This window comes from Gekko japonicus, unplaced genomic scaffold, assembly GCF_001447785.1.
Source record: "Gekko japonicus isolate JY-2015 unplaced genomic scaffold, Gekko_japonicus_V1.1 scaffold2097, whole genome shotgun sequence".
In the NCBI taxonomy this organism is placed as follows: Eukaryota; Metazoa; Chordata; class Lepidosauria; order Squamata; family Gekkonidae; genus Gekko; species Gekko japonicus.
The window spans coordinates 119,378-139,781 of NW_015168718.1; the positions used below are offsets into that span (position 1 = coordinate 119,378).

Consider the following 20,404-nt stretch of genomic DNA (forward strand, 5'->3'; position numbering starts at 1 on the left):
TCACACCTCCCCGATCATAAGTCTCCTAATCAGGCTGTCACTGATGATTTGCCCATCTCCCCATCCGACAATCTCATGTCATACACAGATCTTGTAAAAAGAATGGCCCATTCCCTAGGCCTCTTTGTCGTTCAGCAACACCCGCAGGTGACGGATGCAGTTTTTTACATCGTCCAGCTTGATTCATCTTCCACTCTGGCATTGCCCATGTCCACTGTCCTTTTGCAAGCTACAAAGGCACCATGGGAGAAACCTTCGTCAGCCCCGGTGTCGACAAGACGACTGGACCATATGTACAGAGTCCAAGAGACGGGCCGAATTCCTATTCTCCCATCCTCAACCAAACTCTATGGTTGTAACATCCTCCTCAAAATCTAAACGAACACACTCTGTACCTTCAGACAGAGAAAGTAAAAAATTGGACGCCTTCGGTAGACGCTTGTATTCCACCGGAGCGTTGGGTGTCAAACCACTAACTATCTGGCCTGCATGAGCAGGTATCAATATACTCTCTGGGAAAGGTTCTCCAAACTATTGACCCATCTCCCAGAAGACAAGCTTCAGGCAGCCAGAGTCATTCAAAAGGAGGGCATGGTGTTGGCAAAACAACAAATAAACACTTCAAAGCATGCCCTAGATGCATCTTCCAGGACGATGGCCTCTGCTATAGCACTTAGGAGGCATTCCTGGCTCTGCAATACGACTCTCTCTCTGGATACCGGGTCTTATGTTGAAGATCTTCCGTTTGACGGCCTTGGCCTCTTCAACACCACTACTGATCCCACACTCCAAGAATTAGACAAGAGCATAAAGGCTTCTCGAGCTCTAGGAGTGTCACCCTCTGTGAGACAACAATACCGTCCCTGTACCTGGTCAAGGTCTTGGCAGAGGCGTGCACCAAGTCATCAGTCTCCAGACAGACAATGGAGACCACGTACGTCTTCGGGAGGTCAAAAACCTCCATACCGAAAACAGGTTTGGATCCGGGCAACAGTCTTCTCGTACCAAACAGGTCAACCCTCCAAGCAGAGTTTTTCACTTCCCTGTCACTGAGTCAGTTCAAACCCGTCTATCACCCTTCCTTCATACTTGGCTTCAGTCTTGACCCGAGGCTACCGTATCCAATTCCACCAGAACCCCATTACTCCTGTCGTCATCTTCACACCCCCTTCCCCACCTCTCCTGGAAGAGGTGTCCGTCCTTCTGCAGAAGGGAGCCATTGAACAGGTACCACCACACCTCCACGGGACGGGATTTTATTCCTGATACTTCACAGTCCCGAAGAGAGATGGAGGCGTTCGACCCATTTTAGATCTGAGGGCACTGAACTGTTTTGTAACCTACCATTGCTTCCGCATGGTGTCCTTACAGCAGATTATGCCACTCCTACAGAAACACGTCTGGATCGCCACCCTCAACCTCCAAGACGCGTACTTCCACCTCACCATCCACTCCTCCCACCGCCAATACCTACGCTTCACGAATGGTCAACAGCATTACCAGTATGCAGCCCTGCCGTTCGGCCTGTCCAGTGCCCCAAGAGTCTTCACGAAGATGATTATTGTAGTTGCGACTTTCCTTAGTCTCTGGGGTATCTCCATTTACCCCTATATCGACGATTGGCTTTTGGTAGCGCCTTCCCAGAACGCCCTGGTCTCAAACATCACTGAGACACTGGTACTACTAAAGGATCTGGGCCTACAAGTCAATCGAGAAAAGTCTCAATTGAGTCCAGTCCAAAGAATAAAGTACATCAGTGCTATACTAGACTCCACGACATGCATGGCTTACCTGCCTCAAGACAGAGTGGCAGACATCATTCCCTTAGCCTGGTCTCTGCAACCTCGCCATTCAATTATGGGACTTTTGCATCGCTCACGACATCTTTTTGGTAGCCACACACATCCCAGGTCACCTGAATGTGCAGGCAGATCATTTAAGTCGAGCAAGGCTCAGTCTCCACGAGTGGGAGATGAACCCGTCCTATCTTTTCCTACTCTTCCACAGGTGGGGATCTCCCCAAGTCGATGTCTTCGCCACCAGAGCCAACAAAAAAATGTCCCCTGTTCTGCAGTCGAGGCGGCAGGGACTCACAATTGCTCGAAGACGGTCTCCTTCTTCCCTGGTCCTCCGGCCTTCTGTACCTTTTCCCTCCTTTACCCCTACTTCTGAGAGTGGTACGCAAGATAATCCAAGACGGAGCAGACTGCTTGTTGATAACACCATGGTGGCCGAGACAACCATGGTTCTCCACAGTCCTCGAGTTGTCAAGGGGAATGTACCACCAATTCCCTCTGGTACAGGACCTCCTCTTTTTGTCACACTCCCCTCTCCTACATCACGACATACCATGCTTGAAATGGACGGCATGGAGAATAACGTCAAAGGTTTTTCGACCCGCGTAGGCAATGTTCTACTGAATGCCAGGAAACCTGCTACGCGAAGGTACTACCATTATAAATGGCAACAATTCTGTTCTTCCCTAGGTGATGATGCCCCTCGAGCCTCCTCTGCAGGCCTCGAGAAAGTTTTCCAATTCCTCCTGTCCCTAGCTGACTCGGGACTTTCTTATTCATCGTTAAAAGTTTATTTGGCCGCAGTTTTGGCTTACCATGTTCACGTCGACGGATGCACCATGTTTTCACATCCGCTTTTGAAGCGCTTTTTAAAAGGTTTGTTAAACCTCTACCCTCCTGTCAAGACTCCTGTTGCTCCCTGGAATCTTCCTCTAGTCCTTCATCAGCTTACGAGGAAACCCTTTGAGCCACTCGCAACTTGCGATATGAAATTCTTGTCTTAAAAGAGGGCCTTTCTAGTGGCCATCACCTGTGCAAGGCAAGTAGGAGAAATACTGGCTTTCCGGCATGACACACCTTATTTGTCATTCTTGCCAGACAGCGTCTGCCTCGTCCCTGACATTTCGTTCCTGCCAAAGGTAGTGTCAGAGTTCCACCTACAGGCAGAGGTCTTCCTCCTGGATTTCTTCCCAGTTCTGAAATCCCCAGAGGACAGACTGTTACATACCTTGGATGTCAAAAGGGCACTACTGTTCTACCTCAACAGAACCCGCCCAACGAGACGTGACTCCCAACTGTTCATCTCATACACACCAGCAAGGCTGGGGACTCGCATCACGGCTCAACGCCTCTTAAAGTGGATTGCAGGCCTCATCCACCTCTGCTACTTGATTGCAAAGCAGCCGTTGCCTGGCCCCATCAAGACCCATTCAACCCGGGCTGTTGGGGCTTCCACTGCCTTCCTCCAGGGAGTACCCCCGACGGACATCTGCAAGGCTGCTACCTGGGCCACGCCTAACACCTTCATGAGGCATTACGCCCTGGACGTCCGTAAGAACTCTTAATACCAACATGGGACGTGACATTCTATTTTTGGCGACATAGTAAGGACCTGCCAGCACCTTCCTCCAGGTAGGCCACTGCTTGCTAATCTCCCATGGGTGTGAAGCACAGAGACCACGTCGAAGATAAACAGGTTGTTGACTTCCGGTTGATGGCGGCGCACTAGCAGACTCACCTCCCGGACCTCCCGGGGGTGAAGCTGCGCTCCAGCCAAAGGAGGGGGTGCACAGGTTCGCCACCCCCCCCTCGGGACCCAGCTGAAGGGACCCTGGCCATGGAACGTCCGAGAGGTCGCCTCTTCGATGGCGTAATGCCGGAGAATTGAGGCGCCTTTCCGTTCCGACGGTTCTCCGTGCTGCGAGACCGAATGGGCTTAGTGACGCCGACCGGGGCAAGCGCAGGAGATCGAGCGCCAGAAATGGAGTGGAATTGAGGTTGGAAGATCAATTATGAACGTGAGTCAGGCTTAAGCGTTGATTAAAGGGAAAAGAAAGCTCCCCACCCTATCCCACGGAACAGAAAATCAGGCGAGCGGGGGAGGGATGCCTCCCATGCACATGAATTTATGAGCGAATGAGGGGGGGGAGCGGAAGAAAACGCAGTTAAAACTGTCAAGGAGTACTTACCAAGGCGAGTCTGAGCATTTGAGCGCATATTCAGAGTCTTTTAAAAAAATTGCGAAGGTAAACGATCGATAAAGATGGCAGGGAAGAGGACGGAGAAAGAGAAACTTTTGAAATCGAAAGTAACTTGAGAGCCCAAAACCGGAAGTAACCAATGAGGTGGCAAAGACTTTGGCAGAATCCATGCGCCCCCTGATGGACCAGATGAATAACTTCAATGAGCAGATGACAAAAATGACCCAGTGCATCACCACTCAGCAAACGCAGATAAATGAGACTTTGCAAATGATGAACCAAACAGCTGAGAAGGTGAAAGAAGTGGACGCCACTGTACAAAAGGTGAAGAGGAAAGTACAAAAATTGGAAAAGAAGCAGGTTTCTACAGAAGATCAGCTGCTACAATTACAAATGGAAAAGGCTAACATGATTCTTCGCTTCCAGGGCATGCCAGAGACCAAGGGAGAGAATCTGAAGGAAAGGATGAGTGAACTCTTGGCCCCAGTGACAGATATGAAGGTGGAACTCTTATTAAGTGAAATGGATGTGGCCTTTACGTCATATTCAGGATACATAAAGAAAAATAATCTGCTTGAGGAAATTGTAGTAAGATTCTCGAAGAGGCATGTGAGGGATGCATTCCTGAAAGCAGTATCTGGAGCACCCCTGAGAGACGGGGAGAATGTAGTCAGACTACTAAAAGACATTCCGTTTGAAATAAGACAAAGGAGAAAGAAATACAAAGAACTAACTTTCTTCAGACAAACTCAATTGGATACAGATGGCTAATTCCAGAAGGCGTTACCTTCAAAATTAAGGATAAAAAAAGAAAAGACTGACTCTGTTTTGAAAGCACGGGAATTTTTAAGAGTCCAGCTGGGAGGGCCAGTGGAGGAAGAAAAAGAAAAAGCAAGTCCAGCGGCGAGCTAGACTCGGGATCTTCCGGAGAGGACTCTCTTTCAGAGAAAGGGGCAGCAGCTCCTAAAAGTCCTTATAAGCTGTGGAAGAGACTGGGAAAAGAGAAGTGAAGGCTGAAGGACTCTGAATTGTGCCTTTTGAAGATTTTGAGATGAGATGCTTTGGGGTATTTCCTAATGTCAGTTAAGATGGGGGGAAAGTTAACCAAAAAAAATATTTGACTTAGTTCATAATGAGATTAATGAGATTAAGACTTGATGTATGTTTAAACTGATTAGAAGATCTCCTCTCTTGGGTTTTTAGTCATTAGTGGGTATCTTTGCTTTGTCCCTAGTGTAGTCCATTACCCTTTTTCTGTTGTAGTTTGTAGTGATTATAAAAAATGTAATAAAAAATCCCCTCCGGGGGACATTAAAAAAAAAAGAAGAAGAAGATAAACAGGTTGCTTACCTGTAACTGATGATCTTCAAGTGGTCATCTGTGCATTCACACCACCCGCCCTCCTTCCCCGCTGCTGTCAGCTTCTACATTTTTGAATAGGGTTGATTTGCGGTGGTTCGAAGAAACTGGCGGGATGTCTGCGCCCTCCCCTCTGGGCATGCGCGGTGGGGTTCCTGCGCATGCCCGAGGTCTGGGCGTGAAAATCCGTTAAAAGAGCTTGCTACAATGCCGATCAATCCAGCGCGTGTGCACTAGATTCCATGGGTGTGAATGCACAGGTGACCACTCGAAGATCACCAGTTACAGGTAAGCAACCTGTTTTTCTCCCCAATAACCACTATTATCTAGACCTTTTGTATTTTTGAAACTCCTATTGGTTCCCTACATGCCGTTCAATGTGTCTTGACTCTTGGTCAATTTGATATTGACTCTGAATACCTTTACCTCTTTATGCAATGGTTTTATTTCTGGTTTGTATAGAAAATAATAAATAAAGCATTAAATATATATAAGTGTAGACTCTGGGGTCGTGAAGAGTCGGACTCGACTGTGCGACTGAACAGCAACAGACCTCGAAAGAAGGAATAACTCACTACTCTTAAAATTGATGTAAAATATAACATCATTAGATAGAAGTACTACAATGACAACAATACATAAATAATTCTGTTATATCCTTATTAGATTATTCATTAATAATAATAATAATAATGGGTAATTAAAGGTAAAGGTTTCCTTTGCTTGAAAGCTAGTTGAATCTGACTCTAGGGGGCGGTGCTCATCTCTGTTTCTAAGCCAAAGACTTCTCCGTGGTCATGTGGCCGGCATGACTAAATGCCAAGGCACACGGAATGCTGTTACCTTCCCACTGAAGCGGTACCTATTTATCTACTTGGGAGTTTCTTGCTTTCGAACTCCTAGGTTGGCAGGAGCTGGGGCCAGAGACAGGAGCTCACTCCGTCACGTGGCACTCGGGTCTCGAACTGCTGAGCTACAGACCTTCTGGTCTGCAGCTTCAGAGTCTTAACCTCTGAGCCACCACGGCCTAACAGAAGCATAAATATACCAATACCAGTCTTTTGGATACATTTTTCCAAATCCAAATTGTCCCTGGATATCCCAAGCGCCGAAGAGTAGATGCTTTTGAATTATGGTGCTGGAGAAGACTCTTGAGAGTCCCTTCGACTGCAAGGAATTAACATCAAAAACTGCGAGTAGATAAATTGGGTACCTACCTTAGATGGTAGGGAGCACTCTCCCCCGTCGAAGGGGTTTGTGGAGTGTCAGTGGCGAGTGGTGAATGGCAGAGCGGAGAGCGGCAAAAGATGGTGACCGAGTATAACATCCACGGTGGACCGGACGCAGCGGAGAGGCGGAGCCAGGAGACGCGAGGTTCGTGGAAGGCACAGGCGCGGCGGTGCCTAAGCGGACGGAGCCGGAGCCACGCCGGAGCGTGCCTACGCGCCAGAGGGGCCTGCTGATCCACCACCGGAAGACCGCGAGGAGAAGGAGGAAGTGAGAGCCGGAAGCCGGAAAAAGCCGAGCCGATAAGCCGACCAGGAGGAAGAAGATCAACAAAGACCTCCACAGGGTGCCGGTAGGGCAGTCCCCATCCCCAGCAATTGTGGCCATAGGTAGGGATAAGCAATTAACTGTAAGCCGCTCAGAGACCCCCTGGGGGTTCGAGCAGGGTAGAAAGTTGAAAGATAAATAAATAAAGGAGATTGAATCAGTCAGTCCTAAAGGAAATCAACCCTGACTGTTCCCTGGAAGGCCAGCTACTGAAGCTGAAGCTCAGATACTTTGGCCACCAAATGAGAAGGGAGCACTCACTGGAGAAGACACTGATGCTGGGAAAGATTGAAGGTCAAAGAAGAAGGGGACAGCAAAGGATGAGATGGTTAGACAGTGTTATCGGTGCAACAAACATGAAATTGAGCAAACTCCAGTGGACGATGGAAGGCAGGAGGGCCCAGCGTGATGTGGTCCATGGGGTCATGAAGACTCAGACTCTACTGTGCAACTGAACAACAACAACAAAATATGGAGCTCTAGGTGCAGAATGGCTGTAGGAAAAGAGTAGGTGATAATGATATCCAGTCACCACTAATATCTGTGGTACTCGCTAATTCTGGTGTCTCTTCCTTGTTGTTGTTCAGTCGCACAGTCGAGTCCGACTCTTCGCAACCCCATGGACCAGCTCCCGCCAGGCCCTCCTGTCTTCCGCTGTCCTCTGAAGTTGGCTCAATTTTATGTTCGTTGCGTCGATGATACTGTCCAACCATCTCATCCTTTACCGTCCCCGTCTTCTTTGACCTTCAATCTTTCCCAGCATCAGGGTCTTCTCCAGTGAGTGCTCCCTTCTCATTTGGTGGCCAAAGTATTTGAGCTTCAGTTTCATTATTTGGCCTTCCAGGGAACAGTCAGGGTTGATTTCTTTTAGGATTGACTGATTTGATCTTCTTGCAGTCCAAGGGACTCTCAAGAGTCTTCTCCAGCACCATAGTTCAAAAGAATCTATTCTTCGGCGCTCGGCCTTCCTTATAGTCCAACTCTCGCAGCCATACATGACTACTGGGAATACCATTGCTTGGACCATGCGTATTTTTGTTGGCAGGGTGATGTCTCTACTTTTTATCATGCTGTTTAGGTTCCCCATCGCTTTCCTCCCAAGGAGCAGGCGTCTTTTAATTTCATGGCTGCAGTCACAGTCTGCGGTGATTTGATGACTAGGGAGCCATGTACCTGATGTTATCTGCAGGTCGTCTTGAAGAAACAGGCTCTGAAGAACTGCTCTTCCAAAAGCAGCATCAGTTTTAGCACAGTGCATCACCACCAGGAACTTCTCAAAGGCTGAAGTCAGTGAACCAATAGCAGACCTGCAGAGATATGTCACCAAGTATCTGGAGAAAGTGGCAGAATCAGGAGCCATAATGACCCTTTCACAGTACTAGCTTGCTTGATACGTTCGCATCAAACTTTAAAGCCAGGCATCTTTCCCGGCATTTGAAAGACATGTTTGCACTCACTGGAGAAAACCCTGATGCTGGGAAAGATAATCCAGCGAATGTTGGCAATATGATCTCTCGTTCCTCTACCTCTTCGAAACCCAGCTTGTACTTCTGGTAGTTCTCTATCCACGTACTGTTGAAGCCTAGCTTGTAGGATCTTGAGCATGACCTTGCTAGCGTGTGATATGAGTGCAATTGTGCGATAGTTTGAACATTCCTTGGCGTTGCCCTTCTTTGGGATTGGAATGTATACTGATCTTTTCCAATCCTGTGGCCACTGTTGCGTTTTCCAAATTTGCTGGCAAATGGAGTGCAGCACTTTAACAGCATCATCTTCTAAGACTTTGAATAGCTCAGCTGGAATACCATCACCTCCACTAGCTTTGTTGTTAGCAATGCTTTCTAAGGCCCATTTAACTTCACATTCCAGGATGTCTGGCTCAAGGTCAGTGATTATACCGTCGTGTTTGTCAAGGACATTGAGGTCTTTCTTGTATAGTTCTTCTGTGTATTCTTGCCATCTTTTCCTAATCTCTTCTGCTTCTGTTAGGTCCCTACCGTTTTTGTCCTTTATCATGGCCAGCTTTGCATGGAACGCTCCCTTGATTTCTCCAATTTTCTTGAAGAGATCTCTAGTCCTTCCCATTCTATTGTTTTCTTCTATTACTTTGCACTGTTCATTCAGGAAGGCCTCCTTATCTCTCCTTGCTGTTCTCTGGAAATCTGCGTTCAGTTGGGTAAATCTTTCCTTTTCGCCTTTGCCTTTCGCTTTCCTTCTTTCCTCTGCTATTTGTAAAGCCTCATCAGAAAGCCATTTTGCTTTCTTGCATTTCTTTTTCTTTGGTATGGTGGTGATTGCTGCCTCCTGTACGATGTCACGAACCTCTGTCCATAGTTCTTCAGGCACTCTATCTATCAAATCCAGACCCTTGAATCTATTCTTCACCTCTACTGTATATTCATCAGGGATGTGATCTAGGTCAAACCTGAATGGCCTCATGGTTTTCCCGATTTTCTTCAGTTTAAGTCTGAATTTTGCAATGAGTAGCTCATGATCTGAACCACAGTCAGCTCCAGGTCTTGTTTTTACTGACTGGATAGAGCTTCTCCATCTTTGACTGCAAATTATATAGTCAATCTGATTTCGGTGTTGCCCATCTGGTGATGTCCATGTGTAGAGTCGCCTCTTAGGTTGTTGGAAAAGGGTGTTCGCTATGACCAGTGTGTTCTCTTGACAAAACTCTGTTAACCTTTGCCCTGCTTCATTTTGCTTTCCAAGGCCAAACTTGTCTGTTATTCCAGTTACCTTTTCACTTCCTACTTTAGCATTCCAGTCCCCTATGATGATGAGGACATCATTTTTTGGTGTTAGTTCTAGGAGGTGTTGTAGGTCTTCATAGAACCGGTCTACTTCAGCCTCTTCTGCATCAGTGGTTGGGGCATAGACTTGGATTACTGTGATGTTGAATGGTTTGCCTTGGAATCGGACAGAAATCATTCTGTCATTTTTGAGATTGTATCCCAGTACTGCCTTTTGCACTCTCTTGTTGACTATAAAGGCCACACCATTTTTTCTACGAGATTCCTGGCCACAGTAGTAGATATAATGGTCTTCTGAGTTAAATTCGCCCATTCCTGTCCACTTTAGTTCACTGATTCCTAGGATATCGATGTTCAGTCTTGCCATCTCATTTTTGACCACGTCAGGCTTACCTTGATTCATAGATCTTACATTCCAGGTTCCTATGTAGTATTGTTCTTTGCAGCATTGGACTTTCCTTTCACCATCAGACACATCCACAACTGAGGGTCCTTTCGGCTTTGGCCCAGCCGCTTCACTCTTTCTGGGGTTACTTGTACTTGCCCTCTGCTCTTCCTCAGTAGCATATTGGACACCTTCCGACCTGAGGGGCTCATCTTCCGGCGTCATATCTTTTAGCCTTTTGTTACTGTCCATGGGGTTTTCTTGGCGAAGATACTGGAGTGGGTTGCCATTTCCTTCTCCAGTGGATCACTCTTGGTCTGAGTTCTCTGCTGTGGCCTGTCCGTCTTGGGTGGCCCTTCACGGCACAGCCCACAGCTTCATCGAACCGCTCAAGCCCCCTCACCACGACAAGGCAGTGATCCTTATATTCCCTTTAATTCCTAACTGATTCCACATAATGGATTTGGAAATCCTGAAATAATTGCAATAAATTCATTAGTCTTTTAAAAACAAATTCTTCAAAAGATATTTTGAATAGTGGCAACCCAAGCAAGGGCCTTTCCAGTTGTGGCACTGAAACTTTGGAACTCTCTGGGGAGATTTGCCCGTCTTTCTCTCTTGTTGTCTTCTGCCAGCCAGTAAAGACTTTTGTGTTCTGTCTGGTGTATCCCCAGTAATTTATTGGCCCTCCTCCCTGCTTTGGGGTTGTTTGCGTGTTTATATGTTTTTATTGAGTTATTTTATATATGCTTTGTTTTAAATGCTGTTTTGATGTTGAAATGATGAATGGTTTGATGTTTGCCACCCCGGGGACTCCGTTTGGTTGGAAAGATGGCATAGAAATGTTTGAAATAAATAAATAAAATATTTGTTCCTTTTCTTTCCCCAGGTTAAAATGTCTTTCCCAAGTATTTCTCATTACTGGAGTTTTAGAATGGGGATGGGATGTTGAGTGGGGAAGGGGGGAAAGGGACAGAGGCAGGCATATATCTTACTCTGTTTCTTCATCTCAGGTGTTCTCTTCCAAGCTCACAGGGCTCAGAGCACAGCAGGTTCAGTGCTCTTGTAGGAGACGGCTAATGTGTGCGTCTCTTTATGCTGCAGGGTGGCTCCGTTTTCCTGAGCACTGAGGCTCATAGACATCTGAGTACTATGCAGTCAAGAAGAAGAGGTTGCTTTTCCTTCACCATCCAGAACTCTATTTCTCCTCCCCTGTTCTGCTCCTCCCCCTCTCCAAATACCCCTTCACCTTTTCCCATGAAACTGCACAGGCCCTTACCAAGCCCTTCAACAGCAGAGTCCAGATTATGGTATATGAGAACACAGCACCCTTCAAAATCTTGAATAGTACTTGTAATCCAAGGTGGCTTTAAGGGGAAAACAGGTATCTCAATCAATGGGCCTGTGTCAGCTCTTGCAGAATCCTAGAAACTGGGACATTGTTTTTTAGTATAGTTCCTAAAGGTTTAGAAAATGAAGGGGAGTCAAAGCGCGGCCTTCGGGGATCCTTGGAGGAGAGGAAAGCTGACCTGCCCAAACTGAGCAAACTTACTGAATGTTCAAATGTGTGAAGACCCAAACATGGGTCTCAATGGAGTTGGGTCTGCCCTTTGGTTTTGCAACGTGTGGTGTTGAGGGAAAGGCTGCTTCTGGTCCTTCCGTCCCCCCCACACCGCATGAGAACTGCAGCTGCTGGTAAATAGATTTTAACATGCAGTCTTTCTCTCCTCTCTCTTTCTCCCAGTACCACGTATATTACGTGTCCTGCTGACCCAAAGAAGACACTGGGTATCAAATTGCCCTTTCTGGTGATGATAATCAAGAATCTGAAAAAATACTTCACCTTTGAAGTACAAGTAAGTGAGCGGTGGTGGCAAGCCCAGGCGAAAACGGCACGTGTGTTGGGGGGGGGGGGGGTGGTCCCAAAGTGCTCGGTCTTCCAGTCCCACCACAAGAGGAGAGTAGTCGTTCTTCATTTACAGAGGGTCACTTGCGAAGAGCTGCCCAGTGAGTCTGTAGGCTGACGAGCATGCTTCTGAAGGCCCAAACCACTCTTCCAGTCTTTGACTTCATGCCAGCCGGCGCAGTTAGGACTTCTTTTGGGGGGCAGAGGCCTTTGCTGGGCAGGATATGAACTACTATATAATTTACAAGAAGGGGACTCATGGGGAAGAGAGTGGACATCCTGCTGCTCCTTCCCCTGGCCTCCTCTCTGCACTGTGTCCTCCCATCCCCTACCCCCTCTCTGGCTCCCGCTTAAGAACATAAGAGAAGCCAATGCTGGATCAGGCCAATGTCCCATCCAGTCCAACACTCTGTCACACAGTGGCCAAAAATACCAGGTGCCATCAGGAGGTCCAGCAGTGGGGCCAGGACACTAGGAGCCCTCCCACTGTTGCCCACCCACCCAGCACCAAGAATACAGAGCGTCACTTGCCCCAGCCTGAGAGTTCCTATCTATACCTTGTGGCTAAGAGCCACTGATGGACCTCTGCTCCATATGTTTAATTGATTCCCTCTTTTTTTCCCCAATAAGTGTTTTTTATTTTGAACAATATATACCACAGTACATTCATAACATATTTTGACGCTATGCAATAATCAACTTTCTCAACCCTTAAGAGCCCTTTTAAAAATATAACAGATCTTTGTAATAAGAGTTGTTTGGAATCACTTCTTCTTCTGCTAGATAGTTCACCACTGGGAACCAAGTTGCTTGAAAACTTTTTTGGTGAGAGACAATTTTACCATATATAAAGTGCTCCCAAAGTTTGTTTTGCCAACATTGGAGAGTAGGTTGATTTTTGTTCTTCCAATACTGGGCTATACCGATTCCCTCTTGAAGCCGTCCATGCTTGTAGCCGCCACCACCTCCTGTGGCAGTGAACTCCGTGTGTTAATCACACTTTGGGTGAAGAAGGACTTTTATCCGTTCTAACCCAACTGCTCAGCAATTTCATTGAGTGCCCACGAGTTCTTGTCTTGTGAGAAAGGGAGAAAAGTACTTCTTTCTCTACCTCCTCTATCCCATGCATACTCATGTCACCCCTCAGTCGTCGTTTCTCCAAGCTAAAGAGCCCCAAGCGCTTTAACCGCCATTGCCTTAGTTTCCACTTTGTTCTTCCCCACCTCCCAGTCCTGTTCCACTTATTTTCCCCATAAGCTCTTTCTTCACTGGATTTCATTTTTTTCTCTCTCCCGGCTCTCCTTCCCTATCTCCTTGCAGCCCCCGCAGTCTGTCCCCCATCTTCTGTTCTATCCCCAACTTATAACATTTCCCACTCCTCTCTCTTGTCAGGTGCTGTTTTCCCACCCCTCTTAGCTTTATTTTTCTCCACCCGCCCAGCCCCTGTGGTCTGTCTCCCTTCTGTTCCTCTGTCTCCAGCCTCACTCTATCCCCACTTATTGACAGGCATCATTTGTCACCCTTGTTGTCACTTTTATTTTTTTGCACTACCTGCACATGCACAGATGTCACTCTTAACTTTTGAGGAGGTTTTAATGCACTGGTTTGTTTTTAATGTATTTTATCAGGTTTTCCCTAGGTCTGCATTGTCTGCATTAGCCTGTGTGACCCCCACCCCACCCCAGATTTTTTTTTAAGCCTCACAGGGGCCTTACTTGGCTATTCGGTCTATGAGGGTAGTTGAACAGAACCGGCCACCCCATTTCTGGGCTGTGCTCAGTGATGTCCTGGATGAGTCGGGTCTCTGCCTTGGGCAGCCTCACATCTGGGCTTCTCTTCAGGACGGGGTGTTTTTCTTCTCTAGGTCCTGGATGATAAAAACGTCCGCCGCCGATTCCGTGCCAGCAACTACCAGAGCACAACCCGCGTCAAGCCCTTCATCTGCACCATGCCCATGCGGCTGGATGACGGCTGGAACCAGATTCAGTTCAACCTGTCCGACTTCACTCGTCGAGCGTACGGCACCAACTATATTGAGACCCTGAGAGTGCAGGTGAGGGGCTTCAATCTCAGAAGCCTTTTCCAGGCTGTTTTAGAGTCATTGGCTCATATGGCTGCAGGGAAGGGCCATGACAGAGTCCGGGTTCCAAATGATTTTGGGGAGATGGGCTGACTGCAGGGAACTTAAATATGCTTATTTACTCAATGAGTAGTTAAACTGTGGAGTTTCACTGCCGGTGATATAGTGATGGCCACAGACATAGATTTTCAAAGGGATATTAGACAGATCCATGAAAGATAGGCCTGTCAGTGGCTACTAGCCAGGTTACTAAAGGAAACCTCCACATTCAGAGGCAGTCAACCTCTGAATACCAGTGCCAGGAGGCAACATCAGAAAAAGGTCTTGGCATCTAGGCTGTATTGTTGGCCACCCATAGTAACTGGTTGGCCATCTTGTGAGACGTGGATGCTGGACTAGATGGACCACTGGTAGCAGGACCCTCATATTCTTACAGTAACCAGCAAGCATTAATCGGCAAATTAAACTACTAAGGCTTCACTTGATCGATGGGAGAATTGCCAGTGAAGGATCTACTTAAAGCTATTTTGTGTGTGGTGTGTGATTTGTAAAAATATTAGAGGGTGATAAGAATATTAGGGCGAGATCTTCTGTCTGATAACTGGTGATAGATTTTGACTACTAAATTGAAAATTGTATTGGCCTGCATCCAGACATTTGTAGAGTTTGTAGAGAAGGATATACCTGTTTGCCCCTCTTGTCAGCCCACAGAATCCCTCCAACGTGTTGTTCATATTTGTATTCATATACCTTTATTGGCATATCAGCAATCTCAAATAATAATCCAATCAATAAAATACAGAATACAAAATCCATCAAATGTCAAACTTCATACAAGAATTTCATAATTGGGGGTGGGGGGGACCAGAAACAACACTATATAGAATCTTCTTTAACTTTAAGGACTTCCACTAGAAATTTAGTAACTACAACAATAATTTCAGGAGTCAAATCATTCAAAAGGAACTGACATTTACAGTAGTTTTTCAAATGGCTTTTAGAATGCATCGGTTTAGAAAGCAACCTTTTCCTAGGGCACTCATAAAAAGATCAATCCAAAATGATGTCATCAATTGTGTCTAAGGAATTAAGACCTCAGTGACATTATTCGGAATCTGGAGATATCTACCAGAAAGCATCCTGGAAGGGAATGTATTTACCCTAGCTAATAAGAAGTCCCAATTAAATTTTGGCCAGCTTCAAGACAAATTGTGAAATAAGATACACATTTGGGAGCTCCCATAATTTGTCTAAGATATATCTCTTGTATATTCTCCGCGTCTTGTGGCCAGCAGACACTCAGGAACAGCATAGGGGGTAACATGGGAGTCTGCAGTGGGAGGGGAGAACCAGCAGAAATCACCACTCCTTCTTCCACATGCAGAAATGTCATTCCTCAGGAAAGCTGCATGTTTGGATACGTGCCATTACATTTCCTTCTGGGTCGCACTGAGGTTTTGCCAATATGCACATTATTGAAATTCAGTTTTCAAAAGGCAGATGCTGGATCAGCTAAAAATTACCTGGTGCATCGGCAGGATTCTGAGGTCAGCTTGCAAAGCAAAGGAAGCATTCTTCTCTTGGCCTCAGCAAGGCCAAAGACCTTGCCAGGATGGGTTGAGGAAGGGCTTCCAGTGCAGTGGAGTACCTGTCTGGCAGGCCGACGGTCCCAGGTGCAGTAAAAAATGAGCTGGTGAAGGCTTGGGTGGGATCCTCTGCCGCTCTGATCTCTGTGAGCTGGGGGCAGGCTCTTTGCCTGCTGTGTTGGAATTAGTGTTGTGTAGAAACTTGAAGCCTAAGTATGACCAAATATACAAAAATATACATGTCTTTATTTGAATTCAATAAAAACAAATATAGGCCCAAGCAACAGCCTCCATTCAGAATAAAGTTACGCGTTAATCTTATTGACCCTGACCAAATGCGTTTCAGCCAATTGGCCTTCCTCAGTGGTCGAACAATATCGTTACAGGGTGGCTCCAGGTATTACAATAATACAGTCATTTCTTAAGCTTAGACCAAGGTGAGATTGTTTTATAATCATTATCTGTGACCTAAGGCAGATATATAAATCAGAGGCATCCTTCTAGATAGCTTGCTGCCATGGTCAGATCACTTCCCATGAATAATGGTTCAATTTTGTACTTTTCTCTACTGGTAAAAAAATTGGTTTAAATGTAGTCTGGAGCCAATAGTCATGTAGTAGACTGAATTTAGTGTTTAACAGTAATGAATTTGAATAAATACATGTATATTTTTGTACATTTGGTAATATTTATGCTTCAGATTTATACACAGAACTATTGGGCCCTTATATTCGGATTTCCTTAACCTTTTGGTTCTTAATTGAAATGAGTGTTGAACAGGGGAGACCTTTTCCTGGCCTCTCTTCGGCTACCTTGGCTGAATCGCTGCTTACGTTAACCGAACTGCGGCCCACATCGTCTCAGACGATGCAGTTAAGGCTTTTTCTTCTGCTCCTCCTCCTAAAGACATGGCACGAGAATATTGCAGTTTGCCTTGCAGCCTAGCAAAAGTCCAGGCTCTTTTGAAAGGGGGTGTGTGGGGCTGCTGCAGCCGCCTCTCTTACCTTGGTCAACTTTTCAGATCCACGCTAACTGTCGCATCCGCAGAATTTACTTCTCAGACAGGCTGTACTCGGAGGATGAGCTTCCTGCGGAGTTCAAGCTGTACATCCCTGTCCAGAACAAGGCCAAGGTGAGTGGGCGTGTTGGGGGAAGAGGAGCTGGTAGGGGGAGTGATCTAGTCTGGACTAGAATTCTGGAATAGCCATTATCAAATAGCCATCAGAGCAGAGACAGCTAAGTAAACCTTCTTCAACTTGGTGCTGTAGCTGAAGCTCCCTGCCCCCAGTCCTTTCCTTGGGCACTGGAGATCAGGACATTGGCTGGGATGTTTCTCTGCCCAAAACATGGAAATCTTTTGAGCAGGTGGATTTGTAGTCTTGATTGTGCTTTTAACTGGTTGTCATCTTTGGAAAAGGAAAAGAATTATTTCCCAAGCCAGTTTGGATAGGAAGTTCAATACCAACCAAAGTTTGGCTTAGGATTGGACTTGGGTCCCAAGGTGGGGACCCTCTCTCCCTTCTGGAACTGTTCCTGCCATTCACTTTTCTCTCAAGTGTCCGCATTCTTTGAATGATCCCCAAACTTTTTCCTGATATCAGCCATTTCTGGAATTGGCATGCTTGCTTCATGCTCTTAGAAACTGTTCTGGATCTCAAATTCTGCAGCTGTCTACAAGACTTGATTGAAGAAAGTTTGAGGTGTGGTCTGGATATCACATTATGACCTAAACACAGCACAATAAACATCTTAGCTTGTTTGCCCCTCTCTGCTTCTTGTTGTGACATCACTGTGGGGTCCTTAGGCAAGCCACTGTCTCGATGGAGGTGACAATACCAGCCTTCCTTACAAGGCTGTTGTAAAGATGACTGTGGTTGCATGCTAAGCGCTTTGAAAAGGAACACATTTCTGCAAAATCTAAGGAGCATGAAGAGCTGAACCAATAACTGCATGTGGCTAGTTGCTGCTGACTACATTAAGTCCTAGGCTATCCTCACTGATCTCTTTGCTTTCACCTGAAAGCACATGCCGCTGCTGTTAACATTTATCATGAGGACACCCTTCAGCAAATTACTTGACTCAGTTGAACCTGGAGTGACTTCAAACCCTAGAGCCTTGACCACATGACTCTCCTTCCCATGGAAAAATGATCAGGAGATGCAACATGCTAAATGATGCAGTTTCAATCTACTTCAGTGACCGTTTGCAAGTGGATTTTGCCATTTCACACAGCAAAATCCAGTTGCAAAGTGCATTGAAAGTGGATTGAAAGTGCATTATTTAGTATGTGTGAAAGCACTTGTAGTTTTGAGTTCCAGGGAAAGGGCTGGAAGCTTTGGATTTCAAATGCCTTCGAAAAACCGCAGAAGTGCCAACTAACTTTGTCTCCTTCCTCCTCTTTCCCCACTTACAGCAATGATGATACTTTTATGGGAAACCATCAAAGATGTGCACTCTGAAGACAGATGGAACTTTTTTATTATTCAATATTTAGGTGTTGATTTGCATAGAATAACTGTTATTTAATAAAGCTGTCATCTCTAACTTCTGGGGCAGGACACCACTAACCATGTCATTGTTCGATGTGAGGAACGACCCCTGATCAGGCTTTTGGTTTAAGGTCAGCCGCTGCGGATCCGCGGGATCTGATCTTTGGTGGACCCCTTGTGCCCTATTCGGATGCCAATGGCTTCCTTTTTATTATTATTGTTATTATTATTATTTTGCTCTTCCTTTGTTTGATACCTGCTATAAATGTGTGTGGCCTGCTCTCCCTCCAGAAGCAATTATTAAATATTTGATTCTCTTTGTAAGGCTGGCCGTGGTGTGTGCTCTTCTCTGTGGATTGGAAGCCTAACCGTTGGCTCACTGCTCAGGAGGAGAGAGAGTACCAACATTATCCTCAGCTAGGTCTTATTTCTTGACACTGGTCCTGGTGTATTTAAATCAGCCCTATGCTGCAGACACAAGAACTTGCCTGTCTCCAACTTCACGGGCCCTCTAATCTGCAGTGTCACCCATCCACTGGCTTTTGGATGGATTGCACCAAGCGGAGCCCAGGTTGTAGAGGAGCCTTTTCCAAGCAGCTGTGAAAAGTTCTTGGGAAAAATTCAAACTAGTCCTTGTTTATTTGCTGTAATGGGACTGCTGAGAGCTGTACTGTGTAGGGGGAGTTATATAGGGCATGGGGGGTTCTTCCTGCAAAACCACTTTGCACATATTGCCCTTGTGTTCAAGCGGAAGGAACATTTTTTAATATCTGTTGGATAATTCTGCTTCTTCCTGAAGGGGGAGTTTCACGGGGTGGTCCTGGGGAACCATACCCCATCCGGATTACCCTGTGGGGATCTACAGTGGTCAGTTCCGCCCCCAGTGCCCACTGAAAGCAGTAATGTAGCTAAGATTTATCCAGTCAAAGATAGACAGATACCACAGGTGAAACAGTGGTGGGGTGGAGGGGACAGAAACAACTGCAGACAGTTCAACAAAATGCTCGGCTGAACAAAAACATTTCGACTTGATACCTGAAGCTAATTAAACGGGGCCAGGCAGATGGCTGTTTAGGAGGATCATAACTGAGAGGCCATCACTGAGGAAGTCCAGTCCCTGGTAGTTAGTAACTATGCATCTGAAGGTGGGGGCTCACAGAGAGAAGGGCCTTGGGGGGAAATGGGCTTGGTATCAGTTTGGTGATTCCTCATAGTACTTTCAGTTTTTAACTAACCAGGTGAAGTAGTGGCATTCTTGAACTGAACATATGTTTGTAGGGCAGGAAATGGACTGGAGGAGGGTGTATAAACCAAAACTCAAACTAGCTGGGACAAATGAGGTTTTGTAAAATGCCTGTTCTGCTGGGGCTCCCCCCCCCCTCAGATGTTACGCAACTTTGGGGTAGTTCTGACCCTGACATTGCTTTTGTACTGCCATGTAGTAGCTGTAGTACAAGACAATGCTCCCTCAAACCTGCAGAGTCTTGTGTGCAAAAATTCGACTTTGTGAGCTCCTGGCATTAAAGCTGTTAGCGAGCGATTCAGCTGCTGCATAAATTAGTTTGCTCTGGAGCCCTCCTTCCTGAGCTGAGACAAAAATGGGTAAGCCGGAGGCTAAAAAACTGAGCTAGCTCACACTGGAAGAAGAAGAGATTGGATTTATACCCCGCCCTTCACTTGGAGTCTCAGAGCGGCTTACAAACTCCTTTCCCTTTCCCTCCCCACAACAGACACCCTGTGAGGTGGGTGGGGCTGAGAGAACTCTGACACAAACTGGTCCAAGGTGCTATTAGCTGCTAGGAATCTCATCACTGTGCCATTCCTGGTTCAGTAACTTCAAGACTAGGCTGCTGTATTGTGTTCTTTCTGGAGCTGCCCTTGAAGATGGTCTTGAAACCTCAACTGGTGCAAAATGCTGCTACTTAGTTATTGATGGGCTGACTTAATTTGTTTACAAGTCACCTGTTCTGGCTTCCAGTTCACTTCTGAGGACGCATAAGTTGTTTGTGTTTCAGGAGTATCCAAGGCTACAAAGGGAGCCATAAGAACATCTTCCTGGTTGCACATCTAAGCCTCTGTATAGTGGAGACTCGTTTGTTTCATTGCTATGGTTGGCCTTTGGGATGGAGGTGCGCTTCAGTCACTGGCACCTCTCAGGCTGTCCAAGTGGCCCTGTTCAGTTGCACACTGGCCATTTCCTTAGGGTTAGCTGGAAGCCAGGCCCAAACCTACCTGCTCTAAGAAAACCACGTGGGTGTTGGAAAGAGGCAGTGCTGGCTCAAAGCCACT

The 20,404-nt window shown here is 46.4% G+C and overlaps 1 protein-coding gene across 1 annotated transcript in view; it reads left to right on the forward strand.

The window, feature by feature from the left end:
• Positions 1–18,427, forward strand: part of CFAP20 (cilia and flagella associated protein 20) — a 22,944-nt gene extending 4,517 nt beyond the window's left edge. Inside the window, exons 3-6 of the mRNA XM_015415569.1 lie at positions 11,799–11,910; positions 13,825–14,013; positions 16,648–16,758; positions 18,040–18,427. Coding sequence (XP_015271055.1) covers positions 11,799–11,910; positions 13,825–14,013; positions 16,648–16,758; positions 18,040–18,045 — 418 coding nt within the window. The 3' untranslated portion in view covers positions 18,046–18,427. The remainder of the gene's footprint in view (positions 1–11,798; positions 11,911–13,824; positions 14,014–16,647; positions 16,759–18,039) is intronic.
• Positions 18,428–20,404: the final 1,977 nt, after the last annotated feature.